The following is a 17776-nucleotide window of genomic DNA, read 5'->3' on the forward strand; positions in this document are numbered from 1 at the left end:
AAGAGCAGTTGAACGTCAATGGAAGAAAAGAAAATATTCAAAATATTAAAAAAATATGAAAAGTCACAAAGTTTTTTTCTTCAAATAATTGCATTTTCAGTATATTATAACGTTTTCAAAATTAAATAAACTCGACGTGCATTCTGCTTTCCGCAAAAAAAAATTAACGCGTATCTTATTTAGTGTGCATTTTTGCCATTGTGTGTGTGTGGGTACGTGCGTGTGCAGGGCAATACCGTGCGGATATTTTCGTGATATATATTTTTACTTTATTTACATTTATTGGCGGCTATTAAAAACTTTATAAAGTATTATGCCAAATAAACAGCAGCAACAACAGCAACAACAACTACAGCAACGCCTTGCTGGCGGTGGTGCAGGCGGTGACCGAAGGAAAGGTTCGAAACTGAAGGTAACTAAGCCACTCACACATATAAATGTAAATATCAGAGCACACATACCAGCACTTAAACGGTTAAAGCTATATGTACATATGTATATGAATAAGTATGTGTGTATATACTCCACTATATATTTATATACTCCATGTATTTGAAGGCTGCGTCCATTTCGAATGCATTTTTTAACCGATTGCTTAATATTGGCAAATATAAAGTTTTATAAAGCTCATTTATGAAATTTCATATTGTCTTTTTGTTATAAAGTTGTTGATTGCTGCGGGATTAACCCTCTTACAACCGATATTTCACACGGTTTTCTCTTTTTTCAATAAGGTAGTAAAGGATGGTCCATTTCGAGGTTCCCTACTTTTTCCGAGAATAAACACAGAAACTTCAAATTTTATGGGGAATGTTTATAATCATTCGAAAGAATATTCTTTGGCATTTATTTTTCCATCCGAATGACACGCGTGAGTTTTGATCCAAGGCCTGAATCGAAGCGAGATTGTCCGCATAGACTTAAGACTTTACATATCCCCACAGAAAAAAGTCTAACGATGTGATATCACACGATCTTGGTGATCTATCGACCGGCCCAAAACGTGAAACCGAAGTGTTCTCTCAATAAATCCATTGATTGATGCAATGTGTGAGAAGTGGCGCCATTTTATTGAAACAAAATTTCGCCGAGATCACGAGCTTCAATTTCAGGCATCAAATAGTCGGTTATCATGGCGCGATAACGGTCGCCATTGACGATTACGTTCTCACCGGCATCATTTTTGAAGAAAAATTAACCGACGGTTCCACCTGTCCACAAACCACACCAAACCGTTGTTATTTCTGGAATAAATGGCAGCTCTTCGTCCGAAATGCGGCAATTTTGTTTGTTTACATACCCAATGAGCCAGTAATGGGCTTCATCGCTGAACAAAAAACATTGGATCTTCTTGGAACTTTTCAAGAGTCCATAGAGCGAAGCGATGTCTCTTGGGAAGGTCGACCGGCTTCAATTCTTGCGCAAAATGTATTTTGCACACTTTTAATTTAAGATTTCGACGTAAAATGCGACAGGTCGTTCCATTGGTCAGTCCGGGTTGATGCGAACGGCGCCGAATCGACTCTCCACGGTCTTTGTGTACACTCTCAACTTCGGTTGGCTATATTTTCTTCACTGCTTGCTGAACGTGGTTTATTCGGTCGAATATTATCCAATAATGAATGCTCAATATGGGTGATGGTGTTGCAAATAGTAGGCTCGGTAGGCTGATCATATTGACCATAAGTTGAGCAAAGCGCGCGAAATACATTGTTTAGACGTAAGTCTTTTCATGATGTCATGTCATGAAAAGGCTATTGAAAAAATTACCTCTAATGGATCACCCGTTATATCGAAGGCTTACATGTGTATATACTTGAGAAAAATTTCCAAATTTTTTATTGATTCGGCAATAGTTTCGGAGTCAATTGCGCATTTGTAAAAGTGTTTTAACTTAATGTAATCGGCTTCGAAAAATAGCCTGATCAATTTTAAGTCTAGTAGTTTTACTCGACAATCTTAGATATATTCCTGAGATAACGATCGAATAAAATCAGTCCTATTACTTTCCGGACTCTCTAGTTAGTCTTTTGAGGCTTATTGAGCTTAAAGATATAAAGATAAATATGTTCAAGCACCACGAGTATCTGACACTTTTGTAGGGTTTCCTCTGAGCGAGTCTTTGGTTGTCCATATCGGTCTCTTAGGAGTCTGATGGTATTTAGTTATACACTTTGCAAAAATATTTGATAAATTTAATAATAATAAATTCTTAGTCGGGAGTTAACGTTCATTATTACGAGAATTTGCAAACCGTCCCGGTTAGAAATTATTTAATCCTAAAAGGTACATGCCTACCAAATTTCATTAAGATACCTTAACTGCTTAAACATCCAACTTATTGTTAACCAGATTGGTGGAAATCAGGATTTTCGGTATACGGTCTCCGATGGAAGTGTTAACCGATTTTGCTCAGCTTCAGTAGCAAAGCATAGTGGCCTAAATTTATTAATACTTGTATACTCATATAATAATCACATAGATTCGAGAGTCATGGGAAGCAAGAGCGGCAATGCATTCAATGGAAGAATCAAGTGCATAGGGTCCTGTCCGCACTTGGGATGTACAACTGGTGTAATCACGCAAATGATAGAAGTAAATTGGCGAAGTGTTATCGCCCCAGACCGACCAACGGTTGTACTGACAAAGTAGTAGAAGATATGTATATTAAAACTTTTGAACTGAGTATGTGGTATATGGTCTACCGGTGAGCGTTGAATTATTATGCTCAGTATTTGGTGACTTCAGAAATTTTTTGTATTAAAAAAGTAAATGCTCAAGTTTAAAGCCCACCGAGTGATCGGAGGCCATTATGTTGTTACTTTTTCGTGGAGAGTTGCCTAATCGCGAATGAAACACTTCGATATCAAATTGACGTTCGATGGGGTGTAGACTTCGTTCACAAATATCAATAATTACTCCGTAACATGCATGCCCGTGAATCTACCGAAGGAAAATAATAATTTTAGAAACTTTCCGCCAAAATGCACTGAAAACTGTTCCTTGAAAGTTCATTTTATTAGCTTTTATCACGCAAAGCACTAGACTGCATTAAAGTGCATCTACGAATTCGCAAATTTCAATAATTCTGTGTTGCAGAAACTCAATAGATGGAATATAAATATTTTATTTATACACCTAAGAGTTGTTCAGTAGCTTCACCGATGTTTTACATCTATATTATTGTTTTTATCAGCTTTTGATACCCCTAATCGGAATAAACAGCTAAAAAAATATTTCTGACTTTAGAATGCTCCATTCATATTTCCATAGATCCAACTGCATTCAAACTTAAAAAAAACCTAAAATATATCGATATATTTTGATCTTTAATTATCTCAATCTTACTTCATAAATTATTATTTTTTTTGGACGGTAGTAATGTTAACAGTTTACTTTTAGATGTTCTGTCCCGGTTATAAATATTTTTGAAACTTTTTTTGCGTAATTTCTTATTCCGGAGTTTTATTATTTTCGAAAATCAATACATATTAGAGCACTTCGTTTATTTATCTCATGTGAATTTCACTAATATAAATTTGGAGAGCGATGATGAACCTCTTAATACCATTAGCGTAATATATTAACTGCACCAAGCTGTCTATATCTAAGTAAAAGTCGCAGTTATTTATAAACAACGAAATTTGCATTTCTGCAAACCGTGACCTCTGACAATATACTGACTTCTGCTCATAAAAGTAATTATATCAAATTATTTGCGAATTTCCCATGCCAACACAGTACTTAATTTTCAATGCATGCCCTCTACCCATGGCAGTACTTATGAGTTGAAGTACATAACCGTATGCATACATTACTCTCACTACCATTACCCAGCAGTTAGTCAGATACGCCAAGTAGTAGTTTGTAATTGGCCCTTATACGGCAATTCTTACAAATGACAATTGAATACCCAAGTTGAGTAAAAGTTTCCTATAGACACATTGCAAATCAGGCAGAATCTCTTTAAAAATAAAAATATTATAATAATAGTGCGAAACTTTCATTGCGTCTAACTCCAACTGACAGTAGTACAATTTCGTGAAAAATTGTACAAAAGCCAAACTGCACTTTGACTTTCACTGCAAGTTTGACAGTTCATTTCAAGAATGTCAGGAGAACTACTAACTAGTAAATAAGTTAGTTTTTCGCGGTTGCACTTTCGGTGTCAAAATAGTTGTCTCAAAGTGTTGAATGGTTTCACTAAGACTGTCATTAATTTTGACGTAATGAAAATCATTTATAATAAATCACAAATATTTAAATTAATTTAAGTTAATACAGTTCAAGCGCAATAAAGCAATATAAGGATATAGAAATCGTTAAAAATGTATGTATGTAGAGAAATTTATGACTTTTCGACTTTCATAAGAAATTTTATTGCAGTGAAGACGAAAACTGTGACAAATTGATTGATTGAAATTGATGTCATTTCTTATATGCGATTTTTTTATTTTTTTTTTTTTTAAATTTAGTGATTAACATTAAGAGTACAAAACACGTAATTATCAAATGGAACCATTAGCAAAAGTATGAGTGATTGAATTTTTTTAAATGAAGTAGTTTTCTGTTTAATGTAGTCAAATACACCAGGGAACCTCTATTGGCGTATACAGTGAACGAGAGAGGGGGAGAGATCGGGAACAATTTCGCCCGGGGCCAGAGTTCTGGTTGTTGTAGTGGCAGAATTCTTCCAAGTTGAAAATCCTTGACCGGAATAAAAAATACAGTTCCGTTCCGGTTACGCAGACCCGACTGTCGTGGGAACGGCTCTTAGAGAGACCCGGTACTTTCTCCAAAAATTCACTACAATAATACCCAGACTCGAATTTATTTCTGCCATTCCTTGCTGGGTATTGTTTGGCTGCGCGTGCAAAAATACGAATTTGCGAATAATTTTAGCACAGAAAAACAAAAACCATTCCGAACCTTCTAAGTTAGACTTTTAAGAGTTTTCATTCACGGTTTTCGTTGATTTCGATTCTATGACTACGTCAAACTGCCAATTTGCAGTTACTTTGTCGTCATTTGGCAGTGATAGCAGTCGCAGGACTCTGTGCGAATATCTGTTGCAGGTGACGACGCGTCAGTCACGACAGCGTCAGGACAGTCGCAATGTAGAAAACAAATTGTTTCGCCGTTTACATGTGGTTGTGTAAACACGCAGTGTGTGTGTTTGGTGGTTTGGGTCCTAGGTAGTCCTGTCAATTACCTTCAAGTGTTTCGTGGCAGCTTTAGTTGTAAATCAGTCGTTTGATTGGCAAGATGTGGAAAATCGCAAATAAAGCGGTAGTTAGAACAAATTAGTATTTATTAGCATATTATTTTAAGTAACAACAACAGCAATGTATATAATTGTATTATACACAACCAAATTTGTTTGTATTTGGATTATATGTATGTACATTAATAAATTACTAGTAAAATTGTATTGTAAATATGCAATTGGCTTGTTTCGCTTATGTATTATTCCATTATGATTGGCGAAACTAGAAAGTACATACAAAATAGCTCTAACTCATTCACATTTTATGCTGTAAACATATTTATTTTTTCTTTAAAATATTTGGTGTTTTGAAATATACTATATTTATCAACGTTGCATCCGGCGCGAAAAATATTGAATGTAATAGAAGAAATAATAATGCAAAAATAAAATTTGTGATTGAATCAAAATTATTAAAAATTATAATTACATATGTATTAAACAAAAACAAAATTATAAATATAATTATTATAAAATATTGGGTAGTCGAAAAAGTCTCTTCGTATTTTGTCAATAGATGTCGTTGCTTCAGTGCTACCAATCACATTGTGTTATACCATATAGTGTTGGAAAGGTGAAACTTTAAGCTTCATTTAACCAAAAAATTAAATTCGGGGAAGTCGGAAAAAACAGCTGTTCAATAATTAGTGAAAATAATGATGAAATTCACAATATTTTGAAATTTTTGTATAAAAAAGCAAGCCACCAATGAAATTTCTGAAGTTTAAGGAGACGATGCTGTATCAGTTCGTGTAGCACAACAATGGTACGCTCGCTTCCGTTCTGGAAATTTCATTTTGAAAGAAGCACTTCGCTCTGGTCGACCTATCGTTGAAAAAGTCGATGAAATTATGGAATAGATTGACCAGGACCGTGAAATAAGCAGCCATGACATCGCTAAGGAACTTAACATTAATCATCAAACAGTTGAACCATTTAAAAAAGGCTGGCTACAAAAAGAAGCTTGATGTTTGGGTACCACATGAATCGTTTGATTCTTTGCTAAAACGAAATGAAAGCGAATGGTAACAAGAGACGAAAAGTAAATCAAATACGACAATAATGTGCTAAAAAGTTAATGGTCCAAGCGTGGTGAAGCTCAACAAATGGTCGCAAAGCCACTATTGACACCTTGAAAGGTCATGCTGAGTGTTTGGTGATATTGTAAAGGAATCGACCACTATTAGCTGCTCCAGCCTGAGCGAACGATTGATTCTACTGTTTAACGTCAACAACTGGTGAGATTGAAGCAAGCAATCGAAAAAAACGGCCAGAACTGATCAACAGAAAGGGCTTCGTCTTCCATCAGAACAACACTAGACCACACACATCTTTGATGATTCGGAAAAAACTGGGAGAGCTTGTCAGGGAAGTTTTGATACATTCACCATATAGCCCTAACCTTGCACCAACGGACTACTATTTGTTTTGGTCAATACAGAACACCCTTAATGGAGTAAAGTTGGCTTCAAGAGAAGCCTGTGAAAATTACTTGTCGCAGTTTTTCGGCGAGAAACCAGAAAAGTTTTACATTGATGGAATAATGTCTCTAGCGGTAAAATGACAAAAATTGGTCGACCAAAACAGTACATATTCGGTTCATTAAAGTTCATTATAAATATAAAAAAATAAGTTGAAGTTTGACCAGAAATACGAGAGGTCTTTTTCGACTATCCAATAATTAAATAAAAAAAAACCTAATATATATGAATTAAGTTTTATAATTTTTTTGCCATAAAATAATAATAGACAACTTAAAAAAATTAATTCTTGCAGTAAAAAAATATTCTAAAATAATACAAAAATTTATGAATTCTCAAACTGTAGTAAGCAATTGAACAACAATATTGAAATATATTTTTGCAATTTGTTGTGATACATTGAATAACGGCACCTATAGCATTATGACCACTGCTGACCACACTACTGATGGTCAAATGGATGAGCTGAATAGTGAAGAGGGTACGCCAACAAGGTCACATGGGCGGCAGGTAACTGACTTCCATAAAGCGGCAAACGTGTAAATAACTACTTATAGCCATAGCATGAAGGCTTGCATAATTTCTACTTATATTTATAATGATTAATGAACACATTTTACTATCAGTGAGTCTCTTAAGCTTTATTTAAATAAATATGAAATTGTAAGTACATATGTATGTATATTAGTTATTTTAACTATTAGCTGTTTATATTTAGTAATAGCAACAAGAAAACACTCTCGCACCACCAATTCCAAAAGTGCGGTTAATTATATAACAACACCCCATGACAGCATAGTATTTTATAAAATTTTTATTTTTTTTTATAAATAAATCCTTTTCTTAAGGGCTAAACTAATGTCTTTCTAACGCAATTATCGAAATCGCATTTCTAACAGATCAAATCGGTTTCGAAATCGAACATCAAAGATGGCGGCGGTGACGCCGATGACTTCGATGCTTGGATTAAGTCGCGCCAGTTACTCAAGCCCGATGATCAGTTGGAGTTAACAGAAGCTGAGTTGGCCGAGGAGGTAACCAGGGTGTTGACCACAACAAATACAAATGTCATACGCAATTTGGTTGTGTACAGCTTCAAGGATAGCGCCTTCGTTCAGGTTAGTGTGTGTTTAATTATAAATACAAGTAGTTTTTACTTTTATTTTAACCTGAAAATATTTGGCACGAATTTTTTTAACACCTAGGAAGCCACGGAGGCTGTATAATATATAGTATATACACATTGTGACAAAATAGTACCCGGAAATTGGAAATAAGACGCAAAATATTTTTTTATACATACTTTTATATCAAAATTTATTTTGTCGCCCTCAAAGCAATCCCAACCAGATGCAATACACTTGTACAAAGATTTTTCTAGTCCTCGAAACACTTTTCATAAGCACATTTTGGGATGGCCTTCAGCTTCGATCGACTGAAAACGTGTTCCATTCTAATGATTGTGGACTTGCTTGCATCTAAAACTCATAAACCCATGTCTTATCGGCAGTTATAATGCTCTCCATGAATATAGGATCGGAACTCGCACGATGAAGCACTCTTTGTGAAAAAAATTCAGTTTAATCGGCCTAGTCGAGCAAGAGAACGCGTTTCATACCCAAAATATCCACCAAAATAATTCGAACGGACTCGCGAGCGATATCGAGCTCTCTTGTCATCTCTCTAACACTTATCATCTCACAATTTTCAAGCACTATATCTTTTACTTTTCTTTACTATTTTCATCAGTTGAAGAGGTCGAAGGACGTCCAGAACGAGACATGTCTTTAACGACTCGACCGTCTTTGAAGTTTTTGTACTACTCTTAGTCTTGTGTTTTTTGATAAAACTGAATCACCGTAAGCCTTTTCCATCAATACAAAATTTTAGACAAATTCTTTGGTCAGATTTTGCTAGTTCAGTGTTTTCATTATATAACTAGTCTCATGTTAGACTAGCTAATTTAATCAAAAGACCATAAACACAAACTCCTGTTAAATACTTTTCCGATTTAGATCTCATTCGCAATGAGATTCGTGTGGATTCCGTTTTGATCATCTAAATTGCGTAACTATCTTAAAAGTTGTATGATCTAATAAGATCAAAAGTACGGTTTAGCTTTATATAATATTGAGAGATTAAAAGAGATCAGGAGGAATCGTCAATACAAACCGATTCGAAGAGTCTCGATAGTAATGGATCTGGTTTGAGTTTCATTACGTCAAAGATCTTCTTTGCTGAAAATCAGCAATCGAACTAACATAGTTGGCTCTCCAAAAGTTCTACTTTATAGAATACATTGAGTTTTGTAGTGTAAAATATTTCACGTAACAACTACATAAATACAAATGTAGTAACAACTTGCAGGTGCCGATTGCTGGAAACACTGTAACACTTATGCAAATGGAGGGCAGTGCCTTGCATATAGATTCGGATGAAGCGAAAATACAAATGGAGGAGATGGGCGAAATCGGTTGATATCTTCTTTACATTATAGCAACCAAAGTAACCAAATAAAATTGTGTTTATTTTAAACCTTAGGATACCCATTACCCACACTCACTGGTTCCTTCATTGAGGCCGAAGTTGAAGATAGAAAAAGTCGTATCCCAAAAGTGGAGGAAGAGGAAGAAGAGGGTGAGGAGAAGGCGACAAAGCAAGCTAAAGAAGCGGATGAAGAAATGGCTGAGGAAGAGTTAGAGGGTGAAGAGGAAGAGGCAGTTGAGGAAGGTGCAGCAGATGCTGAAGCTGCAGCAGCCGAGGAGGGCGGAGAAGCGGCAGGTGCGCTAATATTTAAATAATTAACTCATTTAGGGAAGAAGAAACTCATTTAGACAACTTATTTAGAGAGAAGAAATAATTGTGTAATCTTCATATTTGTAATTGTGTTTAGGAGCGCCAACTGCAGCACCGGCAACGGGTGGACGAAAGCGTAAATTGTTAAATCAGTTTAATTTCTGTGAACGTTCCGCGCTAACCTATACCAATCCGAGAAGGGTAAGCCACTGTGAAACATAAAGTATAAATTACTTTAATGTACTAAATAAACTCTTCTGCCACACAAATGTAGAGTGTAGAAACACAAACCATACCTCCACCCCGCTCTCAGTATGGCGCCAATGTCTTGCAATGGAAGATTTACGACAGCTATGCAGAGGACTTTGAACAGCAGCAAAAGGAGAAGGAGAAGAAGGACGATAAACGGGGCGGACATCGAAAAGATGTCGGCGCAAAAAAGTTAGATAAGGCAGCCGAAGCCGAGCTACTCAATAAAAAGTACCTCAAGGCGTGGCAGATATTGGAGCGCATGATAAATCAAAATATATACGAGGAGATCGCCAACGACTATCGCTATTGGGAAGATCCGGCTGACGAGTACAGAGAGCAGGAAGGCACCTTGCTGCCGCTTTGGAAATTCAACTATGATCGCATAAGAAAATTAAGTGTCACCGATTTGCTATTCAATCCGATGTATTACGATTTATTTGCAGTATGCTACGGTTCACGTAAGTCTCGTAATAAAAATTATAATAAGAGACTTGTTTATGTAATGATAACCCATAGATGAGTTCATGAAGCAACCGAATGAGGGCGCTATTTGCTTTTTCACCGTGAAGAACCCCTCCTATCCGGACTATATAAGTAAGCCAGTCACTTCTGTTTATAGTTATGTAATGTCAGTCCTTTTTTGTGTATTTACTACACAGTATCAACGGAGAGCGGCGTCATGTGTTGCGATATCCATCCGACGTATCCGTTTTTAGTCGCAATAGGTTCGCTTTATTTCACGAATGTTGCACAACAATAATTATGGGCGCTTACTTATTTTCTAGGCATGTACGACGGCAGTGTGGCAGTCTATAATTTAAGAGAGAACTACGAGAAGCCGCTTTATCTGTCGGTGGGAGTACACAATAAGCACTCGGAATGTGCATGGGAGGTATGTAGAGTTACGGACATACATATGTATGTATATTCGTAAAATTTCAAAAAGCCAAAATTACTAAAGATACTTGTCAAATAAATATGTTTTCCAAGCACGCAATTGATTTAAATCGGCAGTTTGTACGAATGTTTTGTAATCCTTTGGCGATGCCAACAGAACAGTAGCTTCTTGAGAGAAAAGGACCCGTGCAAAATTTCAGATAACTCAAAAAACGAGAGACTAGCTCGCGCTATACTGATGAATAGGCAGAGGCTAAATCGACTCAGCTGTGTGGCAAACAGAGTTTAATACGTTTTGCGGGGAAATTGGACTAAGAAGATTTGCTTCCAATTTTCATTCGTTGAATTGGACTACGTCAAGACGAGCTCAAATATCTTTATTGTGAAACATTTTTTCTAATTTCATTCACAGATCAAATGGGGTCCCGATATGGCGGACGGTGAGATAAATTTTTACTCCGTCTCCACGGATGGTCGGGTCTTCAACTGGGTACTCATGCAGAATGACTTCATGATTACGACAATAACAACACTTTTTCTTACCAACGGCATTGTTGAGGGACCCGACGGCACCGAAGTACAGTTACGCAGTTGTGGTTCTTGCATGAAATTCCATCCGACCAATCCGGAAATCTATCTAGTCGGCACCGAAGAGGGTCTCATCTACAAATGCAGCATAGCCTATAGTTCGAAATATCTAATGACCTACAATGCACATCATCTCACAGTCTATCGCATCGATTTCAATCGCTACAATTCGAATATTTTCATTTCGTGCAGCGGCGACTGGCGCGTCAAAGTGTGGGAGGATATGCGACCGGAACCGCTGTTCATTTTCGATCTCGGCTCCTCTGTGGGCGATGTCAAGTGGGCGCCCTTTTCGAGCACGGTCTTTGCCGCCTGCACCAACGAGGGCAAAGTGTTCGTCTTCGATTTGAATGTGAACAAGTACAAGCCGATTTGTGTGCAAGCGGTCGTGCCGAAGCGCAAGAACAAACTAACGCGTTTAGTATTCAATGAGAATCTGCCCTTCCTTATTGTCGGCGACGATAAGTGAGTGTGTCGGAAGGTTACTCACTTCGAGTGGTATAAGTTTGTATTAATTTTGTCTTTGTTTTTGTTATTCTTGCAGGAGCACTGTGACCTCGTTAAAGCTATCGCCAAATTTGCGTTTAATGGTGAAGCCGCCCAAAAAGCAACAGTATCTCGATCAAAATACGTTGCAGGTGCAAAAGTTGGACAAACTGCTGTCGCTGGTGCGTGAATTGCCAAACGATATGATAGTGCCCGACGCACCCACCACGACGAAGAGCTAAAAGTCGCCGCGTCGCGTACTGATATTTCTTACTATAATATATTTTATAACTATAATATATTTTTGTAAACTATAAAAAATATTGTTTTTTAAATTTTTTTTGCCGAACGGCGCTTTGTTTCGGTAGAACTTTTGTAAATAACTGTGTAAAAAAACCTTTAATAATCTGCGCCGAAAATAAATGAGAAATGCCGTTATTTTATTAATCAAATATTTTATTTGTAATGAAATAGTCTGTGTTTGTGTAAATTTTAAAGTATTTTAGAGGTGAGCGTTACAGTTTTACACCGAAAATGTTTATATTTGCATAAATTAATTTATTTTTATTGAGCTATTTTATCTATTTATATGAATGTGTATATGTATATACATATATATAAACAATATACATATATGTAAGTATATTTGTAGATACATACTAAGGTAATATACATTAGCGAATGCCATTTTATTTATCCCATTTGTTGTATTTATGTTTAATTATGTAGTCATTGCATTGAGCCCTTCAAAATATAACGTATAATGTATAGTTTATAGTATGTGTGTGTGCAGTAGGGTGTCCGTTATTTTCCAAGTTGATTTTTGATTTGCGCACCCCTCTGAAGTTGCAGTTTTTTCCCTAAAGCTATGATCCAACTTAAACAAACTTTATTTTCAATTTAAATCGCGCATAAATCATTTTCTCATCTATTACCAGCTAGTTAACAATCTAGTCTTGCAATCTGGCAACTCTCAACTTTATGGTAAAGTTTGACAGTTTCGATGCTGTACATACTAAGAACATTTTGACTTACGAGCGCTATTTGTGTAGTTTACAGTAACTTAAAGTATTCATCTCAGTCAAATAAAGAAATTAAATGACAAATGTAGTACGAGTACTTTCGCGCGATTATTTTTTGGAAACTTACGACGTCAACTAATTCAACAATAGTGCAGTGATGAGCTTCATTCAATTTTTGGCGATGAAGCTCCATTAAGGACCAGTGATTATCGATGATATGATGAATTCAATCGAGTTCGTAGATCACTTCAAGTCGAGTTTCGTGAAGGTCGTCCAAAATCCGTTGTTGTTCCGGAAAGTATTAATACTCTACGAAAACTGATATTGCAAGATCGTCATGTAATTGATCGTAAGATTGAGACAACTACGGGCATTATAGTAGGACCAGTATACATAGAATATTCAATGAACATTTGACTGTAAAAAAATTTGTTCATGTTGGATCTCACACAATTTTTCCATTGTTCAAAAAATGGTTAATGTCGATTGTTTGAAAGAAATGTTAGAAAAACACGTTAACGGTGCTTTAACAGGTGATGAATCGTGGATTTATGCTGTTGTTTGTTTTATTGAGTTGTTTTATGAATGTTTCAAAATGAGGCGAACCCAACAAGAGTTGTTTGCGCACGAAGCACTTCCAAGCAATTGGTTATATATTTTTTGGAAAAACTGGAAATGTCGCAACCATACTAAAACAACGCAGAATTGTAAATTATGAGTGGTATACAACCATTTGTTTGCCAGTTGTCTTTCAACAAGTTCAGATATCACCACCGAAGACGGACCATTCTTTACCACGACAATGCGAACTCTCACATATCAACTAAGACAATTGCATTTTTTTGCACCTAAAACATCGATTCGATGGGTCATCATCCGTATAGTCCTGAGTTGGCCCCGAATGACATCTTTTTATTCCCGCACGTGAAAAATAAACTAAGAGGTCAACGTTTTTCCGCACCTGAAGAGGCGATTAATGCGTTCAAAAAGCATGTTCTGGAGATACCTCAATCAGAACAACTAAAGTGTTTCGACAATTGATTCACACGCATGCAAAAGTGAATAAATATTAATGAAAAATGATTTGAAAAGCAATAAAGCGATTTTCATTATTATTATTATTATTATTCATATTTCTTTTTGTTCTCTAATCCTGAAATATACTATAAGGAAATCCTCGTAAAAACCATGCATACAACTGCCTTATAAATTCTGTTTTACTCATCATCATGGTATACTTTAACTGCGTGTAACTTTTGAAGCAATGTTTTTATGAAAAAATAAATCTTAGGGCCTTTTTTGTAGCGCGGAAATATCGATGTAGTAGAATTTACAGCAAAAGATCAAAATTCTATGTAAAATATATGGAGAAAGTAAAATGATTGAAACCCGTTTTTAATTAAAAATAAATAGCTTGTTTACGTTGTATCATTTTTTTAGTGCAAAAACTGGAAATTCCGTTGGCGTTAAATAAAATCAAATTGTTGAATAACGGACACCCTAGTGTGCGTATATGTATGAGTGTATTCATGGAACTATGTACGCTTCAAAATTACTATCAAATCAATATTTTTTACACCAAAATATTTATACAATACAAATGTCCTTATTTATAACTTTTTAATGTCAGAAAACCAACAGTTTTATATACTTCAATAAATAGTGGGTATGCATATACATATAGTATATACTTGTATATATATGCATGTTTATAAATAGTAATAGCAGAACAAAATACTTGAAGCCGTAGCGCGGAGTACGAGTTTACATGCAGTACAGTTATCACATTTGAATGTCCAATGAGTGTGTAGTGTAGTTATGCAGTTATGTATTTGTATAGCTATGTATATGTACGATATATGCGGATGTGTTAGTATGGTAAAATATACAATTGAGCACTATTAACAACTTATTTTGCAACAATTAAATTTTTTGTGTTTAAATAATTTGGTTGAGGTGAAGTTGTAATTTTTATTACAACTTGCATGCGCTGTGCCACAAACTCGAGTTTAAGAGACAAGTATACTATGTATGTAACATGAAATTTGATTTGATATTTTTTATCGCGAACTTTCGAAATAGTCTATTAATGGAATCAGTGCTGTATCGCCATAAACATTAATGAAGTTGTGTTTAGGTGAGTTAAAAGAGGGTGTATGATAAACCATTTATATGGGAGTGGTGTTTAATGACAGCTAAAAAAGCTGATTTTTGGTAAGGTAAAAACAGAAAAAATCTGTATCAATTATTACACTATTATTATATACATACATATTTTCAAAATACAGAGTAAATTTTTAGAAGTAAAAATTAAATTTTTTTCGGGTTAATCTTCTGAAATAGAGATACTAAAAATGTCCTACAATATCCTGCTCTGATTGCGGCCTTCTCCGTCCTTGAAGGGATTATATACAGTTAAAATTTTCAAAAAAATCGATATTTTTTATTTTATTTTCTTAATATGCATATATTTAAGAACACACAAAAAGTTTCGTATCGTTCCGGTGAATATTTTCGAAGTTAAACGAAAATTCCAAAAGGTGTTTCAGCGTGCTTGGAAGCGCATTCTAAACTTTAAACGCGTTTTTCTCAAAAGGGTGTTTTCAAAGTCGGTGACCAACATTACTCGAAAACGGCTAAACCGATCAGTATCAAATTTTAATACGAGCTTCTTAAGCATTTTAGTAATTAATCGAAGATTTTTCGCACCGATAAAAAATTTTTTATACACAATTTTAGGCTGAAATTTTGGTCAAAAATCAATTTTTTTTAAACCACCATTTTGTCAAAAAATTGTATTTTGCTTATTCCTTTAATTAATTACTAGACTTAACATTACTTTTAATTTCAGAGGACCCAGTTCAGAGATTCGAGCATAGTGGTCATCGCAGAACGTCTTTTTTGAGAGGAGCTCCCGGAAATCAGCTGTAGATCCTTTCCAAATAAATATTTTTAAGAATACTAAGTCTGAAAATACAGCTAAAAGATACCATAACATATGTAACAGTTTTTGGATTAATAAAGTAAAAAAATCTCTCAGAAACAATTCTGGAAAACTCACATTTTTGGGACTTCTTTCAAACAAGTAAGGAAGGGCTAAGTTCGGGTGTCACCGAACATTTTATACTCTCGCATGGTAAAGTGATAATCGAGATTTAGAAAATATTATATACCGAATTTCATTGAAATCGGTCTAGTAGCTCCTGAGATATGGTTCTTGGTCCATAAGTGGGCGGCGCCACGCCCATTTTCAATTTTTAAAAAAAACCTGGGTGCAGCTTCCTTCTGCAATTTCTTCCGTAAAATTTAGTGTTTCTGACGCTGTTTGTTAGTCGGTTAACGCACTTTTAGTGATTTTCAACATAACCTTTGTAACTGTATATAACCCCTGAAACGTAAAACAAAAAATTTCGACTTGAAGATAATGTCCGTACAATTACTTATGTTCGGAAAATATAAGAAAATTGAGAAAAAGATGGAATTAAAAAAAATTAATTTTGACGATTTCAATTTTGATCAAAAGACTGGTATTTGTCTCCGAGAAATCACATAGGAAAATTTGAAAAATTTAGTTTTGAGAAAAATGCTTCAAAGATAAACTGGTTGAGCTGATTAAACTGAGCTATCACAATTATGAAGGCTGTAACTCGAAAACTATTTGAAATATCGATAAAATATTAAAAAAAATAAAACTTTAAAATCATATTTGGATAGGTATGACCTATCAGAAGCTATGACCTATCAAGTATAACGTATCGAAATATGAGAAAAAATAAAGAAATTTATGTGTTCCCACTAAGCACCACAAACAGTAAACTTTTCGGCAAAATTGAGTTGAAAAATATAGTTGATTTCACAAACATCAGTTAAATCGTTTTTTGTATGGTGAACTCCATATTTGATAGAAGGGTTAATGCTAGATAATAAAATAAGCGTTAAACTCGAGTTTGCGGCGCTGTCATAATTCAATACTAAATAATGTTTAGCTGTATTACTTTTTAAAATTAGCAAAGTTGTTACTCCTGATCACAAGCTACTTCTTTTAATTTCTATGACCAGTTTAATATTTATAAATTAGCAAAGCTTCATAATTATTTCCATTATTTAATAGGCAAAGGTCTAAAATACTCAATGTTTGGTTATCTATTATTTTGTATATTTATATAATATATTTTACAGGCGTTTCAGACAGACCGTAATTGAGTCAATTAGCAATGTTTACCTTTGCTTATGTATTAGGCAAGTTCAGTGGCGTAGGTACAGCTTGGGGCGCCCGGGGCCAAAGATGTTCTGCCGCCCCCCTTTATCTACCTACCTACAAGTTTCATGAGGTGGTTCGAACAAAAGTGAATTTTTACAAAATATCTTCGATGTTAAGTACATATATAAAATTTAGGAACTAGAAGCCACGTAAATTCTGAAGTTTCAAAATTCTCACAATACGGTTTTTGAGGAAATTGATAGTAAATTTACAAGACATCTTATTTGTTGAAGTATTTTTCTGAATATTAAAAACCAGCGGAGATCGTTTTGCCGCTCCCAAGACATTGAGCCCGGGGCGCCGGCCCCCTTCGCCCCTCCCCCCCTAGCTACGCCACTGGGCAAGATATTTCACAAATTGTCTAAATTTCGAGCATAACTGAGTTGCCTATTAAACTGTTATATTTAGTATTTTGTTTTATGATTTGATACTATTGCCTTTCCATTGGCTTTTTCAATCATTCAATTAAAAGTAAATTTTTTTAACGACTGCTTCATCGGCTGATGTTAAAGCTTCTTTGGTTTAAAGCATGAATTCTAAAAAATAATAACATGTATTACTTATATATTGTGACATCTTTAATGTTACTCTTTTTCGTAGATGTGTCTTTCATACTCGCTTAATTTGTCTAATTTGGCTTAGCATTATAAGTATGTATGTATATATTAATGAGTGTGTATATTCCGAATTTTTATTTTTACAAATATTTGTAGGTGTGTATGTATTT

General features: G+C 35.0%; 1 protein-coding gene across 2 annotated transcripts; it reads left to right on the forward strand.

Moving 5' to 3' along the window:
* Positions 1-97: 97 nt before the first annotated feature.
* Positions 98-12207, forward strand: LOC120771037 (dynein intermediate chain 2, ciliary). Of its 2 annotated transcripts, none has more exons than XM_040098826.1 (11): positions 98-412; positions 7647-7865; positions 9115-9220; positions 9289-9528; positions 9641-9744; positions 9818-10253; positions 10312-10389; positions 10455-10520; positions 10581-10687; positions 11105-11745; positions 11825-12207. In XM_040098826.1, exons 1-11 carry the CDS (start codon positions 314-316, stop codon positions 12006-12008), a joined length of 2280 nt encoding a protein of 759 aa, XP_039954760.1. In that variant the 5' UTR covers positions 98-313; the 3' UTR covers positions 12009-12207. The 2 variants fall into 2 exon arrangements, with proteins under 2 accessions (XP_039954760.1, XP_039954761.1); XM_040098827.1 differs by lacking the exon at positions 98-412 and adding an exon at positions 5071-5289.
* Positions 12208-17776: the final 5569 nt, after the last annotated feature.

This window comes from Bactrocera tryoni, chromosome 3, assembly GCF_016617805.1.
Source record: "Bactrocera tryoni isolate S06 chromosome 3, CSIRO_BtryS06_freeze2, whole genome shotgun sequence".
Lineage (NCBI taxonomy): Eukaryota > Metazoa > Arthropoda > Insecta > Diptera > Tephritidae > Bactrocera > Bactrocera tryoni.

Bases quoted from the DNA above. Each gene is read 5' to 3' on its own strand.
- LOC120771037 (XM_040098826.1), top strand. From the start codon at position 314: ATGCCAAATAAACAGCAGCAACAACAGCAACAACAACTACAGCAACGC. The intron at 7,866-9,114 runs GTTAGTGTGTGT...AACAACTTGCAG, and splicing joins AGGATAGCGCCTTCGTTCAG to GTGCCGATTGCTGGAAACAC. The intron at 10,254-10,311 runs GTAAGTCTCGTA...GATAACCCATAG, and splicing joins TGCAGTATGCTACGGTTCAC to ATGAGTTCATGAAGCAACCG.